The sequence below is a fragment of the Neospora caninum genome, chromosome VI (assembly GCF_000208865.1).
Source record: "Neospora caninum Liverpool complete genome, chromosome VI".
Lineage (NCBI taxonomy): Eukaryota > Apicomplexa > Conoidasida > Eucoccidiorida > Sarcocystidae > Neospora > Neospora caninum.
In genome coordinates this window covers 2596053-2623258 of record NC_018392.1, presented here as the reverse complement: position 1 = coordinate 2623258, position 27206 = coordinate 2596053, and the positions used below count along the sequence as shown (strand labels likewise).

Here is a 27206-nt window from a genome sequence, read left to right as displayed (position 1 = left end):
CTGGGGTGTATGTGACACGTGCCTTTCCTGTGCGCTGCTGTGTTTCATCTTGCCAACCTAAAACGGCAGACCTCGACGCAAGTGCCTGGCCGTGACATGGGTACGCTGCTCGGTTTTCCCCGACACGCAGGCGGGTTCTGAGAAGAAGAACCCGCGATATTTCCTCTGAAAGGACTCGCGATTTTTTCTCAGGAAACGCGCGTGCGCAGCCGAGAAGGCGGCCGTCAGCCCGGAGGCGGGGGGGGGGGGGGGGGGATGCTTGTGCTTTCTTCGGTTGAAATGGTCGCTCGAAGAAATGCGCGGAGTTTGTTCATTTCCACACAGTTTTCGGGGTGTGCGTCGCGAATACATTTCCTGCTTGCAGATCCTCACGGTTCCGGCCACAAAAAGAGTGCGACAGTGTGTCAACGGGCGAGCGCAGACCTTTGCGTTCGCGGGAGGCGGGGGTTGCCAGGTGGGAGTCCTTTTCGCGAAACTGTGGCCCCTCGATATCTCCGCAGGTGGTGTTTCCCCTGTTTACCCACTCTCTCGTAAACCGGCCTTTTCGTCAGCGTTTCTCTGCCCCTCCTTTTTGGGGTGTAGTCCACACGAGCGCGGCGCTGTACGCTGCGTGCGCCTGCAGTTTCCCTCGTCCACACAAGAAGCGCCTAGTTTCGTCCCTCTGTCTTTCCCCTGCTTCGCGGACCTCGTCCTTTTTGTCTGCATTTTTTTCGGGAGTTCCGTAGCCGCTCTGTTTTCTTTTTTGCGCGCGTTTTTCTTTTCTTTGGCGCATCGTCTGGGTCGCTCGTGCAACACCCCGTCTAATATGAACCACGATTTCGTCGCGTCGTGTTCCCCCGAGTGAGTTGTGCAGGCCGCAAGTTCAGTGCGCCTTTTTCCTGCCTTTTCTCCTGCGTGGTAGTGCTCCATTCCTGCTTCAGAAAATCACCCTCTCCGCAAAGAATTGTTCGCAGGCCTGCATTTTCAGCGGAAAAAGTCTCTCCGTCCGGCGGTTTCTTCCGCGCTGAGTCTCCCGCCTGCCTGTGTGGGTTCGTTTTCCTTTCTCTGCGCACAAATATCGCGTTCGCCTCGTTCAGCTTTTTCTGTGGAGAATTCTTGACTTCCTCGTTTCCACGTACCTCTTTTTCGTGCAGAGTCTTCGTTGTCGAGTCTTTTTTTGTTCCCACATTCCCGTCCCCCTTCCGCTGAAAAAACTGCGGTCTGCCCCCCAGCGCCCGCGACTCGGTGTGTCCGTTGCCCCCGGTATTGTATTTCGATCCTCTCCACGTACTCGCGCGGTTGAACGTTTCCAGCCACCCCGCCGTTTTTTTTCCACAACCCGTCGTCTTCACCGCACCTTTGCTGGTTTCCGCACGCCCCCCGTCCCCCCGTGTGATTTTCCGGTTTTTCGCGCAACCGCTGCCTCGCTCCCGTGAACCGCCTTTGGAAGTCGGTCTCTGTGCTGGCGGCGCCGGTTTGCCTCCGTATACCGTTGTCTTACCTCGTCTAAAATGTCTGTGTACTCCGTCCACCCTGCTGCCGGGGCACCGGCCTCATCGGGAGGAGGATTTCACCACAGCGCACAGAACACAGCGTTTTCCGGCCCCCACACGTACGGCGGAACCTCCGGGCTTCACCCATCCTCTGGCGGCCGCGGCGGCTACGGCCAACCCCATCATCTCCAGCAGCAAATGCAGCTCCAGCATCTGCAACAGCCGCCCTTGCCTCCTCCGCCGCACCAACAATACCAAGGCTTCACGAACGCAGGAAACTACTCGCAACACTCTGCGCAGTCTGCGCAACAGCTGCAACAGGGTCACCATCCACACGCCTACTCGCAACCGAACGCCGCCACGGCCATGTCCGCGGCATCGACACTCGTAAGTTCACAGAAAACAGTGTTCACTCAGGGAAAAACGGCGCGTTTCCTCGTTGACCAGAGCCGGAGCGCCGCATGCGACAGCGCGACTTCCACCCGAAGCAGCCTCTTTTTGCTGACTCCCGAAGAAGTGCGCGTCTGGTGTATGCGTTGTCCATCGGTGTCGATGGGCATCCGCGTTCTGGGGTTGTTCTCGGGCTTTTTGTATCTTGCGAGAGAAGCGTCTGTGTGCGCTGTGCCCGCCCAATTTTTGCTCTGCGTCGGCCGTGTGCTTTTGGCCGCGTTCCTGTTTGTGTGCTCGGCCTGCCAGGTCTCCTCCTAGCCTGCCCCGTGAGAACCTGTCTCCGTTCCACTTGCCCAGGCGCTCAGGGCCTAGCCTTGGCGGGTCCCCTGGATCCTCATGTGCACAGATGATTCCATTTTTTAAAGTTCTGCATATGTCTCGACTCTTGCCTCTCTCGCGCCAGGCCACGCCGACCGCCACGGCTCCGGACGCGTCGCTCCTGGCCCAGCAAGGCTCCACTTCGACGTTCATGTTCCCCTCCCAAGGGGCGGCCGGTGGAGCCCCAGCCGCGGGGTCGGGCCCGAGCGCGCCGCTAATGATGGACGCGCAGGGAGCGCCGCTCGGGGCGGCTCAGGTCAGCTCGAGTGTGGCACAAGGCCCCGAGACGGACCACGGCGCGCATGCGGCCAAGCCTCGGATGTTGACGCCGATGGAGGTGGCGCACTCCTTCGTCTACCAGTACTACTACATGCTGCACGACACCCCGCTCGACCTGCACCGATTCTACGACTTTGACTCCCAAGTAAGTCGAAGGGGAACCAGGCGGCCGCCACCTGCATGCGTAGACTTCCAGGCAAGCAGCGAGATGTGGGGGGACGCATGCAGGAACGGGCAAGTGCCTCGGGCGTCGCGGCCCCCGCATTTGCTGCATCCGCAGACGGTTGCTTTCCTGGAACGGGGCCTGCGTTTGGGGACGCACACACATCGCTCGAGGGGGCCTGGGAGTAGCGGTGAAGTGGACCTCGCGTCAGTGACAATGCAGACAGACAGAGAGTGTGTGGTAATGTGCCGACGTGGATGTGTTGCGGCTTCGACGCAGATGATCCGAACGACGGACCGCGACGGCACGGTGCCTCACAGCGCGCCCCACCATACGGACGTCAGGGCGATGGGCCAGCGGGAGATTTACCGGGCCTTTGAGAGAGGTCGTTTCGAGAGGACCACTTGCCGAGTGCGTTTCATCGACGCACAGGAGAACAAGGACGGAGGGATGCTGATTCTCGTCGCTGGCCGCCTGAAGCATGCAGACGAGGGCCCGGAGAGAGAGTTCGCGCAAACGGTCTTCCTCGCGAAGCAAAAGGCCCCGCGAAACGTAAGTCTGTTGGACAACGGAGAAGACACAGACCACCCCTCTGAGGAAGATAAGGGAACGTCGACGGGCGAAATGCCGCTTCGCGGGGGTTGTGCAGGGACACCTCTCTTGTTGAACAGAGCCCCAGTGGGATGTGCTCAACACGCAACTCAGCTGTAGATTCTCGTGTGGGGGGGGGGGGGGGGGGGGGGGGTTTTCAAAAAAGTTTTCGCGAGTGTGTGAAGGCGAGGCTACACGTTTTCGTAGGTTAAGCTCAAATGTCAGCCGCGGTCTCTCTCCTTTTCAGGGTTGGTACGTGACAAACGAGATCTTCTGTTACCTCGACGCGGCCGTTGAGGAGGTTCAGAACGGAGCGAGGGAAGCGGCGTTGCCTTCGTCGCCAAGCGCTCGATCTCGGGTGTCTGAGGCGCCCACGGCGGGTTTCCAGCAAGCGGTGCGGTCGCCGACCGCTGCGACCGCGCGCGTGGAAGCACATGCCGCGACGCAGACCCTCGCCCCAGAGCAAAGCAGCCCTCGAGGCTCGGCGGCCGGCAGTCCCCGTGCGCCGAACGCCGTTGGCTCGCCTCGCGTGGGCTCCGGCGACGCGCCTGCGAGCCCCCGCGTGGTGCCCCTGACGCCTGCCGTCCCCACGACCGCGGAGACACAAGAGACGGGGGATGAGGCGCGCAAAGCAGCGGGCGAAGGGAAGAAGGAGGCCGGCGCCGAGGAGGCGAAGAGCAACAGCGCGCCGTCCGCAGAGGCGGAGAACCAGTTTCTGGCGCCGCAAAAACCCGCGCCCAAACGCCAATGGAAGCGCGAGGACGCGCCGAGCCCCGAAGCATCGGCCCCGGACGCGAGTAGGTCTCAGGCATCAGTTGCAGGAAATCTCGCTCGCAGCGGAAAGCGGGCGGCCATTGGCTGCGAGGTGGAGAGTTAGTGAGGACGGTGCATGCATGGGTGCGGCCTCCAGAAATGACGGTACAGCGAGCGGGGGGAGGCCAGGCGTATCCGTGGGTCACGTGAGCGTGTCACAGGTAGAGACGAGGGACAGAAATCGAAGCGTCGTGCATGTGGAGCGGATATGAAGCGCTGCGTCCGCCTGTTTGGCAGAAGAGTGAAACGGCGTCTCCTGTTCGTGCTTACAGACTGGCCCCGCCCCGGCGAAACCAAGCAGCAGGCACAGAAGGCCGACGCGCAACAGCACGCTGAGCAGTTCAACTACGATCCGAAGAGTTTTGCGTTCAAGGTCGTGCAGAACGCGCAGCGCACGGCAGGCGGACCCGTAAGTCGTTGCTTTCGCACCCCGTGTTTGTCGCTTCCGCCACGTTTTGCCACCCTGGGTTTGCGCGTGTGGCCGATGGGCCGCTCTTTAGGGCAGTCTCGCGTGTGATTCGCGACCGTCTGCTGACCGCTTCCCACGTGGCCCGATTGCGAACTTCCTTCCGGGCGCGTGTGTTTTCAGAAGGGTTTTGCCGTCCCGGCGACGCGCTCTACCGGCTCCGCGGCCAGCAACGGACGCGCCGGCGCGCAGGAGGAGGGCCGGACGAGCTCGCGTTCGGGCGCTGCCCAGGCGTCTCCAGGTGCCCAGGGGGGCGAGGCTGGAGCCGAAGGTCCCGCGCGAGGCGACGGGCCACCCGCGGGCGCCAAGAAGCTGGTTGTGCTTTCTGAAATGCCGCCGGAGTTCTCGGTGGACGAACTCAAGAAGGCAGTTGCAGATCAGCTGAAGAAATTCAACGAGGGCCAGGCAGTGGAAATCCGAAAACCCGCGAGCGGACGCACCTTCGGCTGGTTCATTGAGCTCGACTGCCGCCAGAGTGCCGAGTACCTCATGCAGCAAGGGCTATACGTGCGCGGACGACAGGTGCGTGAAGAGACTCTCTCAGTCCTGAGGCACACGTGGAGACGGGACAGTGTTTTTGAAAGGGAACCTCCAGCGTGAAACGACCTGAAGACGTTTGTTCTTTCCGTACATGGGACGCGGAGGACTCGTACCCTTTTTTCCTGTTCCTATACACCTCGTGCATGCACTTGGTGCGTTCTAACGGGGGAAGGTAGGTTCCCCCCTGCTTGTTGATGGGTCAGCCACAATACTCTCCGCATCGCTTTGCATGCTTCCGCGTGTGCCCTCTTCTTTTCTTCCAGATGCGCCTGGACTTTGCTCGCCAGCAGGGATCCGGCGGTCCCCGTGGAGGCGGAGCCCGCGGGGGTCGCGGGGGCCGGGGCGGCTGGAACGCGGGGAAGGCCCCGAACGGTCGCGGCGAGTTCTACGGACCCAAGGGAGACCAGGGTGCCTTCGGCGAGGAAGAGAGCCGCTTCCAGCGTCCCCGCTACGCTCGCGGCGAGGGCGCGAACGAGAACGGCGTCTTTGCGGGCTCAGCGTCGGGCCAGAAGGAAGGCGAGACTGGCGCCGACGGAGGCGGCCAGTGGATCGACGCCGGCAAGAAGAAGAAGGGGCCCGGAGGCCCCGGGCCCGCGGCGGGGGTGCAGACAGGCGCGGCTGCTGGGGCCGGTCAGGGCGAGCGGCGCTTCGGGGCCGGCGGCGCCCGTGGAGGCGCGGGGAGGCCTCGGGGCGGCGGGTCCAGGCGCGGCGGCGGAGACCAGCAGCCGAGTTGGTCGAGGTAGAGAGGGGTGACGTAGCGCGCGAGGCGGGGCGAGAAGCGAGAGCTCGGAAGCGGAGAGAAAGTGTCTGAGGCGTCAAAGGGGCGTGGGAGGGGGGAAAGCGTTACGGTGGGAAGGGAGTTATTTTCGCGGAGGGACTAAAGGGGAGAGAGGACTTCCGTATACGCGAACAGAGCATGTATGGGCATGCGTCGCGCGAGCGAACGAATGAAGAGAATGGACGCGAGGAGGGCTCATCGAGAAGTCTTCTGAAGAGACGGCCATGGCGGTGTGGTGTGAACGACGTGTCTTCCAATTCGCACGCAAGAGAATAGCGTCGGGGGAGATAACCGCTTAGCGAAGAGCCACGTCTTTTACGCTTGGAAGGTGTCGCAACAGATCGCTTGTAAGGGGACTGCATGCACATCTCACCCGAGGACTGCAACGCGTCCTGTCTCCATTGGGCGTCCCATTGCACCAAATAATCACTGCGGATCCGCTTGTGCGTATCTCGTCTGTGGACATGGTGTTTGGAGAAGGTTGGGTGTCGGACAGAGGAGGGCTTGGGAGGCACCGGATGTTCGTTTTCGGTCGAGCAAACCTCGCGAGAGGATACATGGAGTTGTACGGAATTTGCAGGATTTGTATGAGGGTGATGTATCCTAAATTTGCAGAGTGCGTCTTTTGCGCACGGACTGAGGGCAGGCCGGAAAACTTCCCGAGGGATCACACAGTCCAGAGTCTGACCGGCAAACCCTAAGGCGCTCTGGGCCGCTTCCGTCTCAAAATTCCGTCTATAATGCTGTACCGTCGCACAGTGTATCTGCACACGCACTCGGCACAAATGTCTACGGACATACCTTTGGGATAAACACACGCACCTGCTCAGGGTAGGTGCGCTTCTATAGCGACAGGCTCGCCGGAGAGGCGGACCGAGACGCAGTGTGTGCGTGACGACCACGTCTCGGGCAACTGTCTTCCGTTCCCCATGACTTCAGTTTTATGACAGACGTTCTTTATGATTGCTTTGCGCCGCCACCCCACTGAACTGTTTAAGACATCCCCTAAACGTGACACTAGATGTTCCTCGCGTAGGAGGCGCGGCTGCGCATTCGGCAGCGCGTAACTGCGGGAGAAAGAAAGGCTGAGGAACGCGCGAACACCACGCGGAGAGAGCGAGACGCTTGGAAGCTTCAGGACCGGCACAAGACCTGCACGCAAAAAACTCAGAACAGGAGAAAGAAGGAACGCAGTCCCGACGTGCACAGGGTGACCGAATGGGCGCAGTGTAAAGTTTTTGCGGGGTTTTCGATAACCGGCACTGTCGGAAGAGACAAACACAGAGGGAAGCGAACTCTCGCTCATGGATTGGTGACCGACACGAAGCCTGTGCCGCCAAGATGGAAATGGTGAACGTGTGGTTTCTCGTCCACAAGGTGCGAAACGAGCCTTCTGCATGAAGACGCAGCGTTTGCTCGAGAAGTTGGCACGGCGCACGCAGCCGGGTTGCAGAGAAGTGCTGCACCAGAAGAGAGCAGCTGTGGAGAAGCATGGAAGAGACCGCGCTTTTTTGGGCGAAGGCATCGGAGAGCAAGAGAGAGGGAGGCGTCCAGACATGAACAAATGGCCGAAAAAAGCTGAAAATATCCTCTCCCAACGGTACGGTGGGGGGGACTAGAACTGAACGCCTTGGCGAGAGCGGGCGTGACCTACGCGTACAAATGTATATGTTCCTGGTTGTGTGTCTGCGTATACACACATGTATGCATGAATGTACCCGTATGTGCACAGGCGTATGTTTTCCGGTGTGCAGGCACCGTTGCGCCTGCTTGTCGGGCTTCTTGATGCTGCCTCGGAGGAACGGGATCAGAAAGGAAGGCGGCGACTTCGTTCGTGTGCGTATGTGTGCGTGTGTCGCTCCTAGCGCACTTGCCAATCCGCAGTTGTCCGTCTTAGTAACGGGTTTTATTGCAAACGGGAAATCCAGATTCCTTGCCAAGTCAGAACACCTTTTCGGTCGCTACGGAGGTCGGCCTCTTCGCCCGCGGTGGCTCTTTCGAGAGAGACGCCTACGACAGCGAGATCCTGTCGACTATCAAGTTGCAGGCCATGTGCCGTCCATTATGAAGTTCTTCGCTTCGTGTCACAGGAAAAAACACAAGTTTCAGCACCGGAAATAAAGAATCGAGTACCCTGCGTACACAGTCTCTCCACCCGAGCGTTGACATACACACACGTGGCTTCATACAGGATGAAGGGTACTTTTTTGCAGGAACGCGGATGCCATCTCTCGAAGAACAACCGTCGAACAGCCAGGCAAGGGAAATCTGCCGAAAAACCCGCACCGGTATACCACAGATCAGCTTGCAGGGGAGGAGAACGGGTTGATTCGTTCCGTGAAGTTGCGCGTTTCCTGGGACTGCAGGAAAGGTGGCGGTGATGCTCTTAGGGCATTTGTTGGCACCCGTCCGGGAATCCACGAGTGTAAATGAGGAAGCAGACAGATGCAAGCGAAACTCCAGGAACGGATTCCCCGCAGAAACACACGGGAGAGACCAATTTAGTGAGAAATCGCCGGTCCTCCGGCGTCTCACTGTCAGCAGGGTCCGAGAAAGGCGCAAAGCAGAAACCGATCGGTCCTGACGAGGCGCCGCCTGGACGCTGCGCCGCCTGATGCGTTTTCTCAGCTTTTCCTGGTCGCGATGATTGCGCCAGTCTTCTGTGCTGCCTGGCGCGCGTTGCAGATGCACACAGGCTCCAAGATTGTTCCACTTCATTCACGATCGGCTCCTGGCAGTCTAGGCGTCCGCATCTCTGCAATCTTTTCGGTACGAACTCCTGTCGTCCGTGTCCATAAGTGGATCGCCAGAATTGCACAAAGTGCTGCCGGTCGTTCTTCAGGTTGGAAGGAGACGGAATTCTTTCGTACGGAGCGTTTTGTGCCATAGGATATCAGACTGTGTTCTGGCTTCGCCTGCTTGTCGAGTCTCACTACCCACACGAGCTATACAGATGCTGTACAAATGTGTAGACTTACGCGTCTCTGTAGAGCCCCCAATGAAATTGACAGAGGCACACATACTGACAGCACCCCGTAGACATGTTCAAGTTCCTCCTGAGCAACATGACTGATGTGGTGCACGGGACAGAGTGCCGCGATCAGCAGCCACGTGAGCAGTTCTCGGCCTACACCAGCTAGAGGATCAGCGAGTGCCGAGTTGTGTTTTTCGATGGAGACGTGGTGAGACTGGAGGCGTATTTGAAAAGCACAACCATCTTTTATGCCGAAACTGTCGCTGAGAGAAGAGTCAGAAAAACGGCGGAGAATCGAATCAGCAGAAACAGAGGAGAAGCAGAAAGGAAAACGAATCGAAACGGGCGCCAGGCTGCCGAGACCTCACGGAAGATAGGTCCACTGGCAAAAAACGCGTGACGCGGAAACAACTGGGTACAGCTGTCGCGTACAGACGCTCGCAACCCGTCCCTCTCCGTCGTCTCGAAAATACATTGGTGTTGCAAGGAAACTGTCGCCACAGAGAAAACGCAGAAACGGGGGCTCCACACGTTAGTCGCCGAAGAGCCACATACACCGGAGAAATGGTCACTGAGGCTCACGTAGAAAACGAAGAAAGATACGACAGCAGGCAAGACCGAATCGGCAAACGCACAAACCGACCCCCTTTTCAGTAGCAGAGCCACTTGCCCCGAGCAACGCGTGGCTAGTCTGTCTTCCCCCCTCGCTGGGCCTCTCTTATCCACTGCGTGTGTGGACACACTTCCCACGTTCCCATTCCTTCCCAGGTATCAGCCACTCCCTGAGTGGATTGCAGTAGCACATGTCGACTACCCATGTGGTCTACGATACCCGCCGCAATCGCCCGATCTGCTGGCCTCGCGCAACCACCCCACACGTCCTCCAACGGACCCGAGACCGTCTGCCGCCTCAGACCGAAGAGAGACGACTCCAGTCCCCGCGATTCTTCACTCTCCACGTCGCTCCGTCCTCGGCTTCGTACCGGAACCGTTCAAACAGATATCCATAGGTGGTCAGTCCTACTGTACTTTTGTGTGCGCGTGGCGTTCACGGAAGGAAGCCGCGAGGGCGGGAGAGCCGCCGTTGTTCGCTTCCCGAAGCCACGGCGGGGCCCGCACGGTCTTCTGCCTGTCTCTGATTCTCCGCTGGTGTCGCTGACCCGGCGCTCGCCTTTTTTTACTGCTGCGACAAGAGCATGTTGACACCGGAAGGCAAATACATGACGTTGCGGCTCTTGGCCATGGTGTCTGCGATTTCCTTCGCTGCGTCCAGGCGGCGAACTTCAATCAGACCTGTGCCGTGCTGCTTGATGGCCTCGGAAATGAGCGTCGCTGCCTCGGCCTCTCCCTCGGCGCGCACAACCGCTGCCTTCTTCTCCTGCTCTGTCCTCGCGACGATGAATTTCGTTCTCTCGCTCTCTTGCTGGGCCACCTGCTTCTCCTCAATGGCCTTGGAAAACTCCTTGCCGTAGCTCAGGTGCGTCTGGGAAAACCGGCACGACCAGGCACAGCGACTCCCATTGCCCGCTCAGCGCCCACCGCAGAGACCCAAACGCATCCAGACGACGCACACGCAAAGACGTGCACCCCAGATTCTGGCTTCCGACGGCGTTAGCGAAACCGGCGTTCTTTGCAGACTACCCGATTCACACCATACAGCAATATACTGCTGTACAGTTCTGCCTTTCTATACTAAAAAGATACACACTACCGACAGACCTACATATACACATACATGTGTGAAAACGTGTGGGATGGACGTCTTTGGAGGCAACGTAGGCTCTTTTCAACATCGAGGCCCTTTTTTTCCCGGCGGTTGTGCAGGCTTCCTTTTCTCCGTTGGACCGTTTTGTCCAGCGTCTGTTTTCCCGCAAATGCGAAAAAAACGGAGTTGCTTTTCGGATCTCTACCCCCCCCCCCCCCTTTTCGTGCTCTTTGCGCCACACACACACGCGAGACAGGCTACGCCGCGCAAGCCTTCCCTTCTTCCCTCTGGAAGCCTGGCTCTGCACCAGGCAGTCTCGGAGTCGCTTACGATGGCCACGTCGTCGAGAACGAGGTCGAACTGGCGTGCACGGTTCGTGATGGCGTCGCGGATGTCGTGGGAAACTTTGTCCCGCTGCGTCAAGAGACTCTCCGCGTCGTAGCGCGCGACGACCGCCTTTAACACTTCGTTTCCAATGGATGGCAGCACGCGCTCGTCGTAGTCCGGACCGAGAGTCTGGTGAATGATCGGCAGGCGATCTTCCATCGGGCGGTAGAGCAGCCGCAACCCCACAGAGACCATCTGCAAGTCGCGCGTCCCCGTCGTCGTGTTGATGACTTTCGGGCGGATGCGCACGTCGTAGAGGAACGGCACTTGGAACCACGGGAAATACAAATGCATGCCCTCTCCGATCGGCTTCTTCGCCACGCCTCCGAAGCGGTTGAACATCACCGCACGCTGCCCGCCGTCGACTGAGGAACGCACAAACACAAAGAAAACCCAGGCTGCATCCGCGGAAGAGGACAAGACATCAACACTGCGCAAAGACTCGCCGAAAACACGCAACTCGCAACGCATGTCCAGCTGCACACAGAGGTGCATACAATACATATATATATATACATATATATATATATACATATATATATACATATATATATATACATATATATATACATATATATATACATATATATATACATATATATACATATATATATATATATATACATATATATATACATATATATACATATATATATATATATACATATATATATACATATGTTTATGTTTGGATGTGGTGCGGGCGAGACCGGGTCTAGGGCCTTTCGCGCGAGCCGGCGCCCAGAACACAGACGTGGAACGGCAGACTCCACGTAGCTGGTCTGCCGTTGTTTTATCAACTGTTTTATCAACCCCACATTTACACTTCAAACCCCCCACCCACGCTCTCCCCCTGCACACGCACAGACGCGCATAAACAGATATATATATATATATATTGGATCTGTTTTCCCACCTACGTGCCCAGTTGTGGGTTATCAGTGCACGTGGCATGGGCACATCGACTCGCCCCTCTAGACTAACGGTCCTCGCGCTGCCGTGGACGCCAGCCGAGTGGAACTGGTATGGCGACTATATAGGGAAACACGAGAAACCTCGTCTCTCACAGACCCGCTCGCGCCTTCATGAGTGTAACTTCTCTTTCCCTCGCCCTTGCGTGGCTGAGGAAGGCCGGTGCCTATACAGACCACGGTGGGCGAGCATGTCGAACCGGGATTCCACGTGAGGAAACGGGGTTCCCGATGTGAAAACGCATACGCATAACTGCTCCCATGGCGCTTGTGGGGCATTATCCTCCTCTGCACGACTACAGTTCCCTCTGCGCGGATGCCACGGTTCACCACGAGCAAAGAAAGCATCAAGACTGTCTGGATGCCCAGCACAGAGCCCACTTGCATGCAGTCATTCGGCTAGGAAACGCGGCCGAGACACGCTCTTGAAAACCGTAACATCCCCGTTCTCCGCGGTTGCATGGCACAACGGGCCACGGCCACAAACCCCGATTCGCAAGTGGAAAAAGAGACCGCCGCACATCGCCGGTCTTTGTGAACGCCTTGTCTCCCGCACCCTCACCGAGGGCGTTTAAACTGGACTGTTTCTGGTTTTGTGCGTTTTCTCGTTGGGCGTGCGGAACGCCGGCGGCGTTCCTCTCACCGGAGTGGCGGAGGGTCACAGTGCACTGACACGGGGAAAGGGTCCAGGGTTGAGTTTGCAAGGCAGCTTTCTCGTGTTTCGAGATTCTACAGAAGAAATCGAAACAAAACGGCAAACTGCTTACCGTCATAGAGGCAAGAAGACGCAACGAAGCCTGCGGAGCCGAGCAGGACGCCTGCGCGGCCGATGGTGGTGAGAAGCCTTTCTGTCATTTTTTAAACACTCGAGAGAGTTGTGGCCTCAGACGAAGAGGCAGGTAGGCGGTCTCTAGCAAAAGCAGCGGAAAGAAAGCCTTTTCACACAGCGACGACTCACAGACACCCCGGAACTCGGACTTCCCGGCGTCTTGCGGGGTAAAGTTGGTGAGAGGCGAGACGGACGAGAAAGGCAGGCAAGAGGGTGAGACGTGCCAAAAAGCGAGCGGGGATCCAGTCGCGTTCGCAGTGCATTGGCTGTTCGGAGAGAAGGGAAACGACCTCGAGCGACGCCCTGGAAGGTTGTGGTGTCCGTAAGGCAAGAAACAAGTCGCAGGCCGGGTAGGCAAAAGGCAGGCAATACAGTTTCCGAGACGGCGGGCGAAACCAGTAGACTGCGGCAACAAAAAGAGAGTTTTTCCTGTGGGAGGCGAGAAGCCGAAAAACGTGGTCTTTCGTAAACAGGGCTTCGCGAACCGGCGAGGAAAGGGACACAGAGAAGAGCGTGCGGGTGTTGACTCGTCTCGCACGCTGAAACTCTCGGCGCAACCGAAGTGGAAAATGCACCCTTTTTGTCTCGTCAAGAAAACTTCCTTCTTCTTTGCTATCGACAGCTTCTGTGTGGCTGAAAATGACGTTAAACGCGAAGCGTGTCTTCTTTTTTCTAGGCCAATCCCACATGCGCAGAAGATCCTACCTTCTTTTCTTTCGATAACGCGTTTCTCAGCGAAAAAATCGTAAAGCGTCACGGCTCCGGGCTGCCGCTGCGTCCCCCCAGTGTGTTTAACTCATGCGCGTTCTCCTCTCTCTCTGCCCCACATGGTCAAACAGAAATCCTGGTTCCCTTGTTAATCCCAACCGTTTGCTTCGCCCATTCGTGTGTGGAGAGTGAACCAGAAAGACTGCCCCAAGGGCACTGGCATCTGGCAGCGAGATATTCCCCAAAAGCCACGTCTCCGCACTTTTTGCAGCTGCCGCTCAGGCAGGCCGTGGACGACGAGGCGCGGGAGCTTGAATAATCGAGGCAGTCTAGCAGACCTGAGGGGTGCGCCTCCCACTAAAACCCCGTTGAGCATTCCCGGTGGAAAGGCCCGGGTTATCCCTGCCCCGAGTTAGTGGTCCGGGAAACATCGAAACGGCACCGGGTACCGTTCCACCCCGAGTGCGAAGCGGTGTAGCAACTCGTGATGCACGCGGCCCCGGACCGCTGCCCAGAGAGGGAATATTCGCCAGGTGTAGGGGTGGAGCCGCAGTCCGTGGTTTACCGTGAAGCACAGAAATTCTAAAGCTTGTGATTTGCTTTTTCCTGACGAATAAAACTCGTATCTTTCGGGAAACTTCTCAACTGCATTTTCCCCTACGGTGTATTGCACTCCGATCCCGTGGTGCACTTTCGCTTCGCCCGCTGACCGTTGGCCATTCCCCACCCCGGTATTCAAAATGAAGCTCTCCGCCGTTCTCCTCTTCGGTTCCCTCTTCGGCTTCGCCGCTGCTTCGGGTATGACGGATTTCCGACCGATTCTTTCTATCCGCTCCCAAAAGAAGAGCTTGTGGTTTGTGGGATGGTTGCCACTGTTCACGGGATTCGTGCACGAAAACCTGACAGCTCGGGGTACCTGGCAGCCGGGGTGCTGCTGCCCCGTAGAAAGAAAGGGGGGGTTCGAGTGCGTTGCGCCGCAGAGCTTGGCACTAGGAAGTTTGTCCGAACATCAAGCGAAAGGCTTTAGGGCAGTTCTAGGGGGCGTGCCACAAGTCGTTCCGGCGAAGAACTTGAAACAGCAGCACGACGGCAGTGCCGAATGATGCCTGGTCGAACCCCTGGTGTGTCCCTTGTGACGACCGTGGCGCCCGGCTGACGGCGAACGCTTTTGGAAGGTTGTCCTTGCGGCGTGTCCCGTAGACTCGTGCAAGCTCTAGCGTGTTCCGCCGGTGTGAAATCTGGTGCACACGGCCCGAAAAGCGGGTTTTCCCCGAGATTTCCCGGTTTTTCTGTTAGTGGAAGGAGGGGTGGCTGGGAGGCGAGTCACTTGACGTGATCCGAGCTTTGGTCTGTGGATAGCTGCGACAACTTCTGAGAGAAACAATACGTGAGAACTTTCTACAATGGAAATGTAGTTAGCACTAGGGTCATCCGATATACCGGATCCCAAGGCGTCGCAAGTATTTCATCGCTCTCGTAAATGGGGTTTTTGCTGGCAAAAATGTTGACAGCTCACAAGCCGTCAAGTCTTTGGAACACCGAAAAACGTTCGGACCGTCTGTTCTGCCCGGAGGATAGGACAGTTCGAGGCAAGTGGTATTCAACTGGCCCGTGAAGACTGAAGCTTTGCCCTCTTTAAATGAATGTGGGAGCCCCGTGCGTAAGAGGTTTTTTTCAACTACCTCTCTTGTGCATGTGCCAGCACTGCTGCATACAGCCTTTTGTGTCTGCTCTCATGTTGTTCCATACGTGTATTTGCAGAGGCCGAGAACCCTGTTGACTCTCAGGAGCAGACGCTTGAGCAGCAGATTGAGGAAGCTGAGCAGCAGGCTGAGGACGTTGAGCAGCAGGTGGAGGAGGATTTGAAACAGGGCGAGGCAGAGCTTGAGTCTCTGTTGGGAACGGACACGGCGGCGCTCCATGAACTGCTACGCAAGCTGGTTGATGATTTCTCATCCAAGTTTGATGTCAATAAAAAGGACCTCTCTGAAGTCGCAAAGAAGGCCATGGCAACCCTGGGGAGCTTGACAGCCGAAGAACTTTCGGACACCGTTAATTCCCTGATGGCCTCTGGAGCCGGCATGGAAGAATTGGAGAAGGTGCACCAACTTCTGTCCTCCCTCCAGTCGGAGGCGGGTGTCTCCGGACTCACCGACGGCATGTAGATTAAAAACTTGTCCGTGGAGAAGAGTTACCGTTTGAAGGTTGCTGTTATAAAACGCTTCCGGGTTCTGCTTGGTGCCGTGCGCTATACGGTAGAACCACAATGCATGGAGTGCGTGCAGCCCTTGTTCACCCATCTGTAGCTTTTCAACGCAGTAAAAGGGTTCGGCGGTGCGACGGGCAACTCGCGACCGCAACCTCATTCAGAACTGAGTTGAAAACATCGAGCGAGGAAAGGGTCCGGCAATCTGCACTCTTTTTTCCCACGTGTCTGGGGACCGAGGTGGAAAGTGTGTAATGGGATACTGGAAATGGGTGTGTATGTGCCTGTATATTCCTTATTCATCGGAAGCAAACAGTTGTATCAGCCTTTGAAGATCTGGACAGATAAAATACTGTCTTCGAGCTTACGAACGCTTCAGTTCACGTGGTCTAATGGGTACTTACCAACCCATTCGACACAGGCTGCAGCCTCAGGCTACGATGAACCCACAACGAGGTGCCGAATGCGCCCCTTGAGAAAGTCACATGCAGGGAAAAGTGACTTTTGCCTAGGCAGCTCATGCTCGGGAGAAGAGAAAATCGTGCTCTGGGCAGTTTTCCTACCGGGAACGGTGTAGCAAATTTACGATGAGAATAAATGGATTAAGCAGTCTTGGCAAGAGATGAGATGTACGCAGAGTGATATAGAGAGAGTTGCGAAAGCACTCTTCTGTTCAAGACTGACGCAGACATGTGTGCCCAATCGGGCGAAGCAAATGTGATTAACGCAGTGCTTCTATAGGGTGCAGTCAGCGTGGTAAAACCCCTACAACAGAATGTAAACAGATGAGGCTGCTTCAGGGCTTGCTTTTTTTGCCAGCTGCCTCATGGCTCAGCCCACGTAGGTGCCGTCGTTCAATACTCTAGACGCAGAATAAGGGCGGTCCATTCCACTGCATTTCCCGTCCGCCCGCGCAGGAGCAGGGACCGCGCAGGCAGTTTTCGACATTATTTTGTGGCATGACGGTCACGCGTGGTCTCACTCATCCACCAACGGATATACAACCTATCCACCTACATGGGCATTGGCGGTAATGTATATTCTGGTTCAACAACGCAGACCAGGCCAAGACCTCGCCGTGAGCTGCTTCGACAACTCCGCGAGGTAGGAACACGTGGCTGCGCTGGTTCATACTTGGTCCCAGTGTATCGGGTTCGTAGATTTTGGTTTGAGGGGAAATGTCTGTCCGTTGGTCCAGAGATAATGGTACGCAAAAACACGCGTAGACAGATACATCGCTAACGATGCATGCGCAGCTGGATGGTTACACGGAAGAGTAAGCAGCAAAAATGCATGTGGAAGAAAGGAGGCCGATGCATGGATACGGATATGTTGCTAAGTAACTAGGGAAAACGCGGTAGGTGGATTCATGGCGGAGTCGTGAGAGGTAACACCGAGACCTGTGGTAAACAAGGAACATTTACATGGCTGCATACAGAAACACTATGACGTGGACATATAACTAACAATTTACCAGTGGATGCTGACTCGTGGATTACTACAGGCAAATAGGGCGCGCCTTCCTCTCTGTTTCCTATTATCTGCAACCTCCGCCAGGCCCCGCAACCCTGAACCAGCTTCGGCAAGTCCCTGCGTTGAGACAAGAAGAGACATTCCGTACAAAGCCATTGTTAATAGACTGTGTATCCCAATGCTAGGTAGGAAAATCCGGTTTGCAGGATAGTAACCGTGTGCCAGATGCCTTGTAAACGTAGCAGGGATCTTCACTAGCAGTGGAGTTTCCAAAGAAATCGGTTTGTTCCGCACTTTCTGCGAGCCGCTTCTCTGCACATTCCTTTTTTCAGCACTTATTCTTGCGAGCAGTATTAGTACATATGTTCGGAGCTTTGTCTTTACTGGGGGGTTTGGTCCGCGCCAAATTGCCTTTCTTCATCGCCACTAGTGTTCATGAAAAACGACTTTTGCCGGGCGTCAGTCTCCCCGCTGAGTATTGGCAGATCGCCGCCAACTGAAGTGCCGGTGAAATCAATACGCTGCCCCTAGTCACCAGAACAATATATTATCACATGGTCTGAAGGTTGCAGCAAAGGCTTCATCTACCACAGGGAGCCGTGCGCCTTCCGACAGACACTGTAGTCCTAGGCACGGGCGAGTTAGAGGACATCACCGCTTTCCCGGTACTATAACAAGCCCAGTAAACCACCCACCATCTGACAGGAAGGCAGCAAAAGCACCATTACAATCGCGACTATTTGTTGGACAGTGGCGCGTGGCGCATCAAGCAGCAGTTTATTGCTCAAGAACGTTTACAGCTTCTCCCTCTACACCTTCTGGGCTTGACTCGCCAGAGAGGTCCCCGGGGACGAGGCTGTGGCGTCGGCCCCGCCTCCTCAGAAGCTGTCTTCCACTGATGAGATTACGTCGGACTCAAGAAACCATGTTGCCTGTTGCAAAATGAGGAAGGAGGCAACTGACCCCTGGCGTTCCAGTTTACAGTGCTCTGAGCATCTAACTCCTTCGTGAATCCACCCCTAACGCGAATTGACTGAATTAAATAATACATGGTTGACCTGTTGGCAGCTGGGGAAGGCTCCACTTTCCACACACGAGAGCTCGAGATATGGATGTGGACCGGGGTATCCCTTTCCGACAGATTTCCTTCGTCAGGCTGTGAGCAGTTATCTGGGCACAGAATGCCGAGCCGTGTGTCCCCTTAGTTTCCGAAACTGCGATACGCCTCTTTTTTGGATTTCCAGCACCTGACACAGCCGGGTAACTAATGGGCAACTGCGGAAGACTAGACTGTCGCTTTCACGCTTAACCCATGAGGAATTGTGTCGACACACAATATATAGCCCTACTGAGCACTAGTGAAGATACTCGCTTATCTGCTTCAGAGAGAAGCGTCGGAAAAAACGCTGCCGCCACCGGAAGCGCCAGGTCGTGTATCCCGTTCCGTCACACCGGTGATCATGTACAGGACCCGTATGCCCGACTCGGATAATCCAAGCAGCTGACCCGCTACGAACTCAATTTGTTCTCCCGACACACGCAATTCGTTCATGCAAGGAGCTCTAGGTCTAACACGAAACCCAGAAAATGAATCATCTGTGACGCTCGCTGTCCTCGTATCGTAGGACAGCCTCAAGCAGCCAATGAGGCAGGGTAGAAAGGCGGCGAAAAGCTCCTGAACGAGACACTTGAAGGGGGGAGACGAGACTTGCCGGCGACAGCCCACCCCCTGTCGTGCGAAAGAATTCTTCTGGCAGCTCTCAGACGAGGTTGTCGTCACTTGTTCGACAATTGCTGTTTTTCTGCACAAGAAGTGCACTGTCTCGTCAGTATCGGCTGCGTTTTTTGGGCATTCGAATGCGCGGACCCCCCGCAGAAGTATGACCGCTGTCTTGTTCCCGCTGAGAGTAAAAATATACGCCGTCGATTGCTCCGTATCGGACGCACGGCGACCGCTCTCCATAGAGGCTTCCCAGCTGGCCTGATTTTTACAGAGACGTCGCAAGGCACGCTGCCTGGCCTGAGTGCGCTAAACTGTGCACTGCGCAGCGCTGTTTTCGAAAAGGACCGGCGGCTTCCCATCTCTAGGAGAATCTTTTTCAGAGCCGAGAACCTGCATTTTTGAGCAGTTGCCTTTTTCATTTCACCAGTACTGAGTCAGCGGGCCATCCAATAGTGGCTGTACGTACAGGAGAGCGGTGCGCGCTCGCGGTTGGGTGCAGAATCGTCATCACAGGCAACCGTCTTCCCCGGGGTGGCTACCCAACGGAGGGGTAATCCCCCTGCGCCTCTCTCAGTATGCATTGCAACCCCTCTACATGGGCAATCTTGCAGGATCGATTGTGCTCACGTCCCTGCACGGAAGGAAAAACCGCTGGAGCGGATGAAACGTGGCGGTATGTCTTTCGCGAGGGGTTTGGTGATTTTAAAAAGATTCTGGGGGTTCCACGGATCTTACACCTCTGCTCACGAAGCGGGAAACAACGGGAGTCCCGCATACCCTGTGCGCGCGCGGGTTGGATTGTCGATGCTTGCCCGAGCTGCGCTACAATTCCAAGCTCCTAGCGAGTCTTACAGGTGCCGTTTGCATGGAGACGCGGGTTGGGTCTCCAGGTGTCCTCTCCTTTGCTGTACTTTGCTTGTGGAGTAGAGTATTTCCCTCCTTATTTACCGTTTGTGTTCCCCTCAAGCGAGTTTTACCGCACTTCTATCTGCTTCCCCGGCCCAACGAGTGCTGATGCCGAACACCGTCTGCAGGGTGGTGAAGGTAAGTGGCTGTGACTAGCCGTCGATGCTGAAGCTATCTGGTTATCTATCCTCCGCGAAAGTGTTATTTTTTCAACATTTCGCGTTGCTTCCTGTATGTCTCTTATTTTCGTGCCAAAGCGCTGCTTGGGGTGCAACGGTAGCCCCCCGTTTCCTTTCTCGCCCAGGCTGCGCTGAGAGAGACGGGGAGGGGGGAGTAAACGTGAGCGTGGAGGCTATGGGGTACTTTCCTTTAGACGTTGTCTAACGTTTCGTTGGCTGTTATTACACGGCAAGAAACTGTCATCTATCACCTTTCCACGTCGATGGACGTCGCTTTTCGAACGCGCATTTAGTAACGGTGACGGTCGGGGCCAGGGGAAACAAAGAACGGCCTGACGCGCCGATTCGGATTTCGGTTTTTTCCGTTTTCCCAACAGATAACAGTAGATGGGAAGAAGTCACTAACTGTGAGTGGAAGCGAGAGGGATGGGTATGTCTCAGTGCGAAAACCACTGTACTAACGGTGCCTGCACTGCTCGAACGAGGGCGGCCGTTCCTTTCTCCACAGTGGCTGTTTGCGAGAGAAGCTCCAAGTCATCCCGTTCCAGCTCTGTATTCTAGTCCACACTGTTCACTTTTTGTTCTTCACAGCGCACGGAACGTGTTTTCTTTGTGTTTTCGCAGGCATTGCCTGTTTGCCTGAAGGTCACATCCTCCACGGGTCGGCACTACCCCCTCATTCAGCACTCAACGTCTCCCTTGTTATCGGTCGCTCGCCAAGCTTTGGCGCTGTTTTTCTTCCCCCTCCTGACATACAGACCGATCTGGTGGTGGGCTAGCTTTCTTCCTCATTTCGTGACTTCCTCCCCCGCGCCGCGCACTCCTGCGTGCCTAGTCGTCTGGGGGCTTCTGCATCGGAGTTGCACGCCGCGTGTATCTTCCCCTGCACTTCGCCGCAGGTTGGCACGCATGCACCCAATGCGAACGCTCAAGTTGATAAGTCGAAATGCGTCAATTCACTCTTTCCCTCCTCGTCCTTCTGCCGCTGTTGCAGCGGCCGGAATCCGTTGAGCATGCAGTTCAGTCCACTCTTTCTGCATCCAGTGCCTCCCTTTTCCCCTCCTCGCTAGCGGCGGAGGCGACGCGCGCTCGGCACCGTGCGAGCACGTTGGAAGCTGAGGATGGCGCGAGCGCCGGCGACGATGAAGACGCTGTGCTGACGGAGCAAGACCAGGAGTCAGAAGATGAGTGCGCAGCCCAAGAGGTTATGCAGAAGATGCTCCAGGATGAGTTGAACGGATCGAACACGAGTTTGATGGCAGCCTCGCCACAGTGGAAGCTGTTGAAATCAAATTTGGAGCAGCACATGGACAACAAGGAAATGTGTGCGCCGCTGTCCGGGTCTCAGCCTGTCTGCCGGCAAATACAGAAGTCCGATGACGGAGAGGTTTTGGGTTCAGCCACAACCCAACTCAAGTGCGGCGGCGCCGAATACGAGAAGTTGATCGAAAAGTACGTGCATGAGAAAAACTGTCTCACAGCCGTTGCCTTCTCTCATGCGCTCGCCCAGAGCTGGCTCGGACATTTGGATCCGAGCAAAGCGTCTGGGGGGTCGGAGGTCGCGCGGAAAGGCATCGTCGAAGCTCTGGTTTCCCACTACCACAAGGCCATGGACGCAGGATTTCTGGATGACACCCTCTGGTACATCTACCAAGACGCTGCAGCCTTGCTGGAGGCGTTCAAGACCGCCGCGACGGACGGTCTGAACGCGTTCAACTCGGAGGATGTGAGGAAGGCGCTGCTGCGTCGCCGAGAGACCCAGACAGCCATTTTTTGCAGCGTGGGGAACGGCAATGACGCGCAGCTTGGCTCGAACGTTATCGTGAACGAAGGGACAGTCATCTTCCGTGTGAATCTGGATGGCGAGGACATGTCCGCGGTCGAGGCCTTCAAACAGGCGGTCGACACTTTCGCGAAAAAGTTCGTCCAGGCTGTTCTGGAAGAAGGCGGGCTCCTGGACCGCGCGATCGAGCTCCACAAGAAGTTCTACAAATTCCGCTTCTTCAAGATCCAAGGGCTGATGCAGAGTGCGGAGCCGTCGGCGGATGTCCGGGAGCAGAACAAGCTCCTGGCCGCGCTGCCACTTGAAAAGCACAAGACGAAGGAGAAACATCCAGAGAGTTCCTTCCTCCAGGTTGGAGCGGGTGTGCAGGACGAGCCTCAGCAACTGCTGGCTCCAGTGGCGCCGACGGTTGCTAGCGTGGCGACCGGAGTGCCTGCGCAAAACCCAGCTGCGGCCGTGGCCATGCCGATCGCCCCGGCGCAAGTGGCGGGCCCGACTGGCGCGGCGGCTGCGGTACAGGCTGACCCGTACTTGAGCGCTGTGCCGGCGGCGAGTCTCCCGCTCAGTCAAGCGCCTGTGCCGGACTTGCAGCCGGTTGTGGCGTCGTTGGGCGCTCAGGGAGGCGTGCAGCCGGCGCAGCCTATGCCTACGTTCCAGATGCCCGCGCAGATTCCGTCCCCGCCGGTTCAAGCTCCTGCGGCGTCGCCCGTCGCACTCCCGGCACAGCCTGATGCGGGAGCACCCGGACAGGCAGCCGTCGCTCAACCGAGTCCCGCCGCGCCTGGACAGGCAGCCGTCGCGCAACCGAGTCCCGCCGCGCCTGGACAGGCAGCCGTCGCGCAACCGAGTCCCGCCGCGCCTGGACAGGCTGCAGTCTTCCCCGGAGCTGAGCCGACGCAAGTCGCGAGTGGAGCTCCGGGGGCGAACCTCGCGGGTGTCGGTCAGAGCCGCCAGGTGATGCCGCCGTTGTCGCCTCTGGAGGTGTACGAACAGGGCGCGCAGCGTCAGCCGTCAGGCGAAGGCCAGCAACAGGTCGCGCCCGATACAGTCAAGATCATCCAAGAGAAGCCATCGACTCCGGAGGAAGCGGCGCGTGAGCACGAGTCTCGTCCACAGCCGAAAGAATCGGAACCGAGGCATCGGGGAGCACTCGGCGCTCTGGGGGAGCGAGGTCACCTCCCTGAGATGCCTTACAACACCGCGCAGATCCCGAGCAAAGAAGTGAAGGCGGTCCCGATCAAGCAGAAAGTGATGGCCGTCATGAGCCGCTTGCGCATGCTCCAAATGCACAACGACACGGTCGCTTTTGAAGTCGACTCGGCGGGCGTTGAAAAAATCGTGAAGGCCGCCTACCTCGACGTGACGTAAGTGGGAGATACGACGAGGGGCAAGGTAGACAGCCAGTTCGTCCCGCTGATGCCACGCCGGGTGACGTGACGAGGCACAATGGGGAGCGGCTCGCAGCGTGTGAAAAGATTCGGTGGACACGGACGCTTCGCAAGTGGCTGCATGCACCAGCGGCGTGAACGGTTGTCGCAACCGGTCTCTCCGCCTGATCGGTGACTCAAGAGGAACCGTTTTGGCTGCCAGGTCGCAGCCGTTTCCACCGGTGGACGCGCGCTCCGATCTGTTTTGCTTTCGCCTTTCCCTCAGGGACCGCGTCTTCGGCGTCTGGGGAGGACTGCTGCCGCAGGCCGCCGTGACGACGACAGCCCAGCTGTTGACGCTCCTTCTGCCCAAACCCGACGTGGATGTCGCGGAGTTCTACAACAAAACGATGAACAGCGAAGGCGCGATCAGCGACGGCGTGCAGGATCAGCTGGTAGGTTGTCCAGATGCGGCAAAAAGCAACTGGTCACTGGCCCCGAGACAGAGCTGACACACGGCCTGGCGGACGCGTTCGGAGGCCAGCGCCAGGAGTGGCCTCCGTGCGGTTTTTCGAGTGATTACAGCCAGGCTGGGCGACCGCAGCCACCGCCGCGTTTCAAATCGCTTCCGGACGCTTTCGGCCGAACCGTGCGTGGGGAATCGATGATGGACCTTCACGGGAGGTTCGCGAGCGCAGCACCCGGTGGCAAGACCGTTTTCACAGAGGACCGTCTCGAGCAAAAAACCTCACTTGTGTGGGCAACCCCGCAGATGGTCATCTGTCCACACCCTCCAACGTTTTGTGTGTCTTGGTGACTCCCTCATTCCCTGCGTACGCTTGTTGTGCCGTGAGTGTACCGTGGGCGCGTGCTTCCTGGTGTCACGTTTTGTTTCGGAACGCTGTTCTCCGGGTGCATGCCTTTGCAGCCCGTTAACCACACGCGGTTGGTCGAGCGCTTTGCCATCTTCGTCGAGGAAATGTATCGTGATTGCTGGCGCAAATTCTTCAACACCAACGACAATTTTCTTGCTCCCGCGAACGACGCTGAAACCGATGCGCAAGACATTTCTTCTGCCACGAGCATCCCTGAAGTTTCCGCCGTGCAACTGAACGCGGGAAAGGTCGTAGACCTTCTCGCGAATGGAGTTGTCGAGCGTGGCCTGGTAGGTGTGAGGACAACTGGATCCGATCATGGGCCACCACAGAATTGTTCACCCTTCGCGGGTGATAGCAAGACGCAGACGTTATTTACGCTGTATCACTCTGCGACTTCAAGCGCCGCTGATCTGGGGCAGAGAGAGGGCCCGGTCAGGAAGCGGTTGGAACCGCCACCAAGCGGTTTATGAAAATGTTCTGGAGAAGGCACGGCATATATGCACGTCGGGCGCCGATCGCCGATCGCCGTCTCGACTGCGGAAAACCGTGGCGTGTCTTGGACGCGCCGTGTGCTGTGGGGCAGATTACTCGGCCGTGTGGCGGATATCCGGTTCGCGTTGGCTTGGCACGTGTTTAGTAACTGGATGAACGCTTTTTGCGCGCCGAGGCCATTAAAAATGTGTCGACTGGTCGCTGTGTCACTCGCAGGACCACGCGGCGTCCATGGAGGCGGTCGTGAAGGAGCACTCCTTCGTGTCGACGGCAAGCGCAGCAGGAGAGAGGGGCATTGACATGGCCATCGTCGACAGTTCCGACGGCATCGGTGTCGCTGATCTCGCAAAGGTGTTCACAGATGAACAGGCAGTTCGCGGACTGACTGAGAAAGCTCTGGTGAGTTCAGCTGCCGCTTTGAGGGGAGCCTTGCTGGCGTGGCCCTGTTTTTCCGGGTCAACATGGTCTTGGGTGAGTCGGAAGCAGGCACACCCGTTTTAGGGTGAAACGCTCCTTTGGCGAACCGGATGTTTTCTTCTCCCAACACGTACCCCTGGCTGCGTTGACACACCAAAACAAAAAACACTGCGGACGGTATTCCACGTGTCTGCGACCGTTTCAATCAATGCTCGTCTCAAGCGCAGGGGCCTTTCTGGGGTGTGTGTTTGTGCGGTTGCTTTGCAGAGCTCCTCCGCTTCAACTGTGGTGGCTTCGACAAGTCTCATTGCCTTGGCCGTTCTGACTGTCGGGGCGTCTTCGTAATTTTGTCACGCCACCGAAAAGCGTGGCGCTCGCTGCTTGTGACACAAAAATGCAGTGCGTAGTCGTGTTTCCTCGTGTGCGCGTGTGGATGTCAACGACTGGGAACTTCCCCCTCGAGACAACGAAGCAAATGACGCGTTAGAACGCGACAACAGCAGCGAAAAGGTACAGTGGAAAATGATCGGGCCGCCTTCGAAGAGAGCAGCGAACGTCGGAGCGATGGAGGAGCGAACGCCGGATGGGCTCCGTCCGTCCGAGCTGCGTCTGCAAGCGACGTACTCTCACCGTATCACCCCCCCCCCCCCTCCCCGCCCCCCCAGCGCCCCGGCCCTGTGCGTGCACACGGGCCGTTCGCAGGCGTGGCCAGACTTCGTCGTAGAGCCTGAACACCTTCACGGTGTGATTCAGCTTTGGCAGGGACCGGAGCTCCTCGACCTTGTTGGGGTCAGGCACCAGTGCCGCATGGATGCGTCCACGTAGATTAGCGAAGGTTGGACATATAGGCTGACATACATTGCGGGCGCTCTCTTTTCAACGCCCTTTTAGTGGTTTGTGGGCATCCAGCAATATCCCTGTTTGTGTCTTGTATGTTTCCGTGGTGGATGCGCATATCTCCACAGACACGTGAAACTCGCGGCAACGTGCAAGCGAACTTTTCTTTGCCGTGGAGGCGGTCTTAAGCTTGTGGTCCTGTCACCACCGTCTCAGGAAAAACAGAAACCGCTTCACTTCCCGGCTGCTCCGTCGATAACTGGAGCCTGCGCTTGGTTTCTTCGCAGCGTGTTGTTCAGAGGCAGCCCCTCGCGCGTGCAGAATTAGACCGATGCCTCGACAGCGACGTCCCAGCACGGAAGTCTCGCATCCCGCCAGCAGACCCCAGCGTTGTCGGTGTGCGTACCACTGCTTCTCCAGTGCCGTTCTAAAACGCGTATCCTTCGGTGGTTTCTTCCGAAGCGAGCTGGAGATACCCCCGCGCGTCTACGGTGCTCGAAAGAGGCAACGCCTCGACGCTGAGAAATAGCGATCGACACACCGAGACCTGAAATCAGTCACCTTTTGCCCTGCACGCTACGGAGACGACTACGGTACGCGTTCCGTGCTCTGCTTTCACACAAAAAAGGTAGACCTTTTCAACTCCTCCCTTCGGGGGGACTCGTAGCGAGTCCAGCAGTTCTCGAAAAGAAAGACTGAACGCCCCCGCCTGGGACAGAGCCAGGCTTGAGTCTTGGCAGCTGTGTCGGGGGTTCGCGTTTCTGTCTCGCGAGCGAAGCAGAAGAACGGATTGTCTCTTTCGGGCGTGGCCGTTCATCAGCGGTGCGTTTCCGCTTGTGTTTTGTGGCGTGATTCAAACCAACGAAGCAAAGTGACCTTAAAAGCGAGATCGGCGTCTACGTGGAAAAAAAAGCGGCGTGTTTTTGCGAAAAATGCGGAGAGCGACGCTGGAGTCCTACGAGGGCACGCCTGCCTCTGTGCGTCTGTCTCTGTGTGTCTCCAATCGATTTCATTCTACCAATGCCGATCCGTGCTACACAGTGGAAACGCCGCCTACGTCGAAGAGCTTCATTTCTGTCCACCGCGCTCTTCGGAGCCTCTGTTCGTTTTCCAACACTTCCACTAATAGGAGCAGGTAGTTCCCCAGAAAACAAACACAGAAGACGGCATGTCGCCAAACCCGCACGCCGCTTCCCACCTAAAAAGTTTCTGGACACGTCATGCGCTCGACATAAACAAACAGGGAAATACTGATACACCCAGGTGACCGCTCGCCGACAGTTTCGCCTACGAGTACGGCTTTGGGACACTGTAGGAAACGAGGGGAACAGAGAAAACGGCCAGAAAGCCAAGTTTCTGACAAGGACTCGCCGCCAGTTTCCGGCGAAGAAAGTGAAAAAGCTCGGACAAAACGGCAGAAATCGGTCCAGAACTACTTCCCACGGTGCGCAACCGAGCCAGAGAAAGAGGCGTTGCTTTTTCGTGCCTCTTTTTTCCTCTG

At 57.0% G+C, this 27206-nt stretch overlaps 4 protein-coding genes across 4 annotated transcripts; 3 read left to right on the top strand and 1 right to left on the bottom strand.

Moving 5' to 3' along the window:
* Positions 1 to 1490: 1490 nt before the first annotated feature.
* NCLIV_018560 (putative ras-GTPase-activating protein binding protein) lies at positions 1491 to 5835 on the top strand (the record flags this gene model as incomplete). The annotated part of the gene is made up of 7 exons (XM_003882049.1): positions 1491 to 1859; positions 2326 to 2664; positions 2962 to 3234; positions 3521 to 4070; positions 4359 to 4495; positions 4676 to 5074; positions 5356 to 5835. 7 exons carry the CDS (start codon positions 1491 to 1493, stop codon positions 5833 to 5835), a joined length of 2547 nt encoding a protein of 848 aa, XP_003882098.1.
* A 4186-nt stretch (positions 5836 to 10021) lies between these two features.
* NCLIV_018550 (YGR231Cp-like protein, related) lies at positions 10022 to 12762 on the bottom strand (the record flags this gene model as incomplete). Its single annotated transcript, XM_003882048.1, has 3 exons — positions 10022 to 10327; positions 10880 to 11301; positions 12675 to 12762. The coding sequence occupies 3 exons, from the start codon at positions 12760 to 12762 to the stop codon at positions 10022 to 10024; spliced, it is 816 nt and encodes a 271-aa protein (XP_003882097.1).
* A 1422-nt stretch (positions 12763 to 14184) lies between these two features.
* Positions 14185 to 15609, top strand: NCLIV_018540 (conserved hypothetical protein; the record flags this gene model as incomplete). Its single annotated transcript, XM_003882047.1, has 2 exons — positions 14185 to 14242; positions 15206 to 15609. The coding sequence occupies 2 exons, from the start codon at positions 14185 to 14187 to the stop codon at positions 15607 to 15609; spliced, it is 462 nt and encodes a 153-aa protein (XP_003882096.1).
* A 5268-nt stretch (positions 15610 to 20877) lies between these two features.
* NCLIV_018530 (conserved hypothetical protein) lies at positions 20878 to 25213 on the top strand (the record flags this gene model as incomplete). The annotated part of the gene is made up of 5 exons (XM_003882046.1): positions 20878 to 23078; positions 23368 to 23536; positions 24010 to 24246; positions 24668 to 24850; positions 25136 to 25213. The coding sequence occupies 5 exons, from the start codon at positions 20878 to 20880 to the stop codon at positions 25211 to 25213; spliced, it is 2868 nt and encodes a 955-aa protein (XP_003882095.1).
* Between the last annotated feature and the right edge of the window lie 1993 nt (positions 25214 to 27206).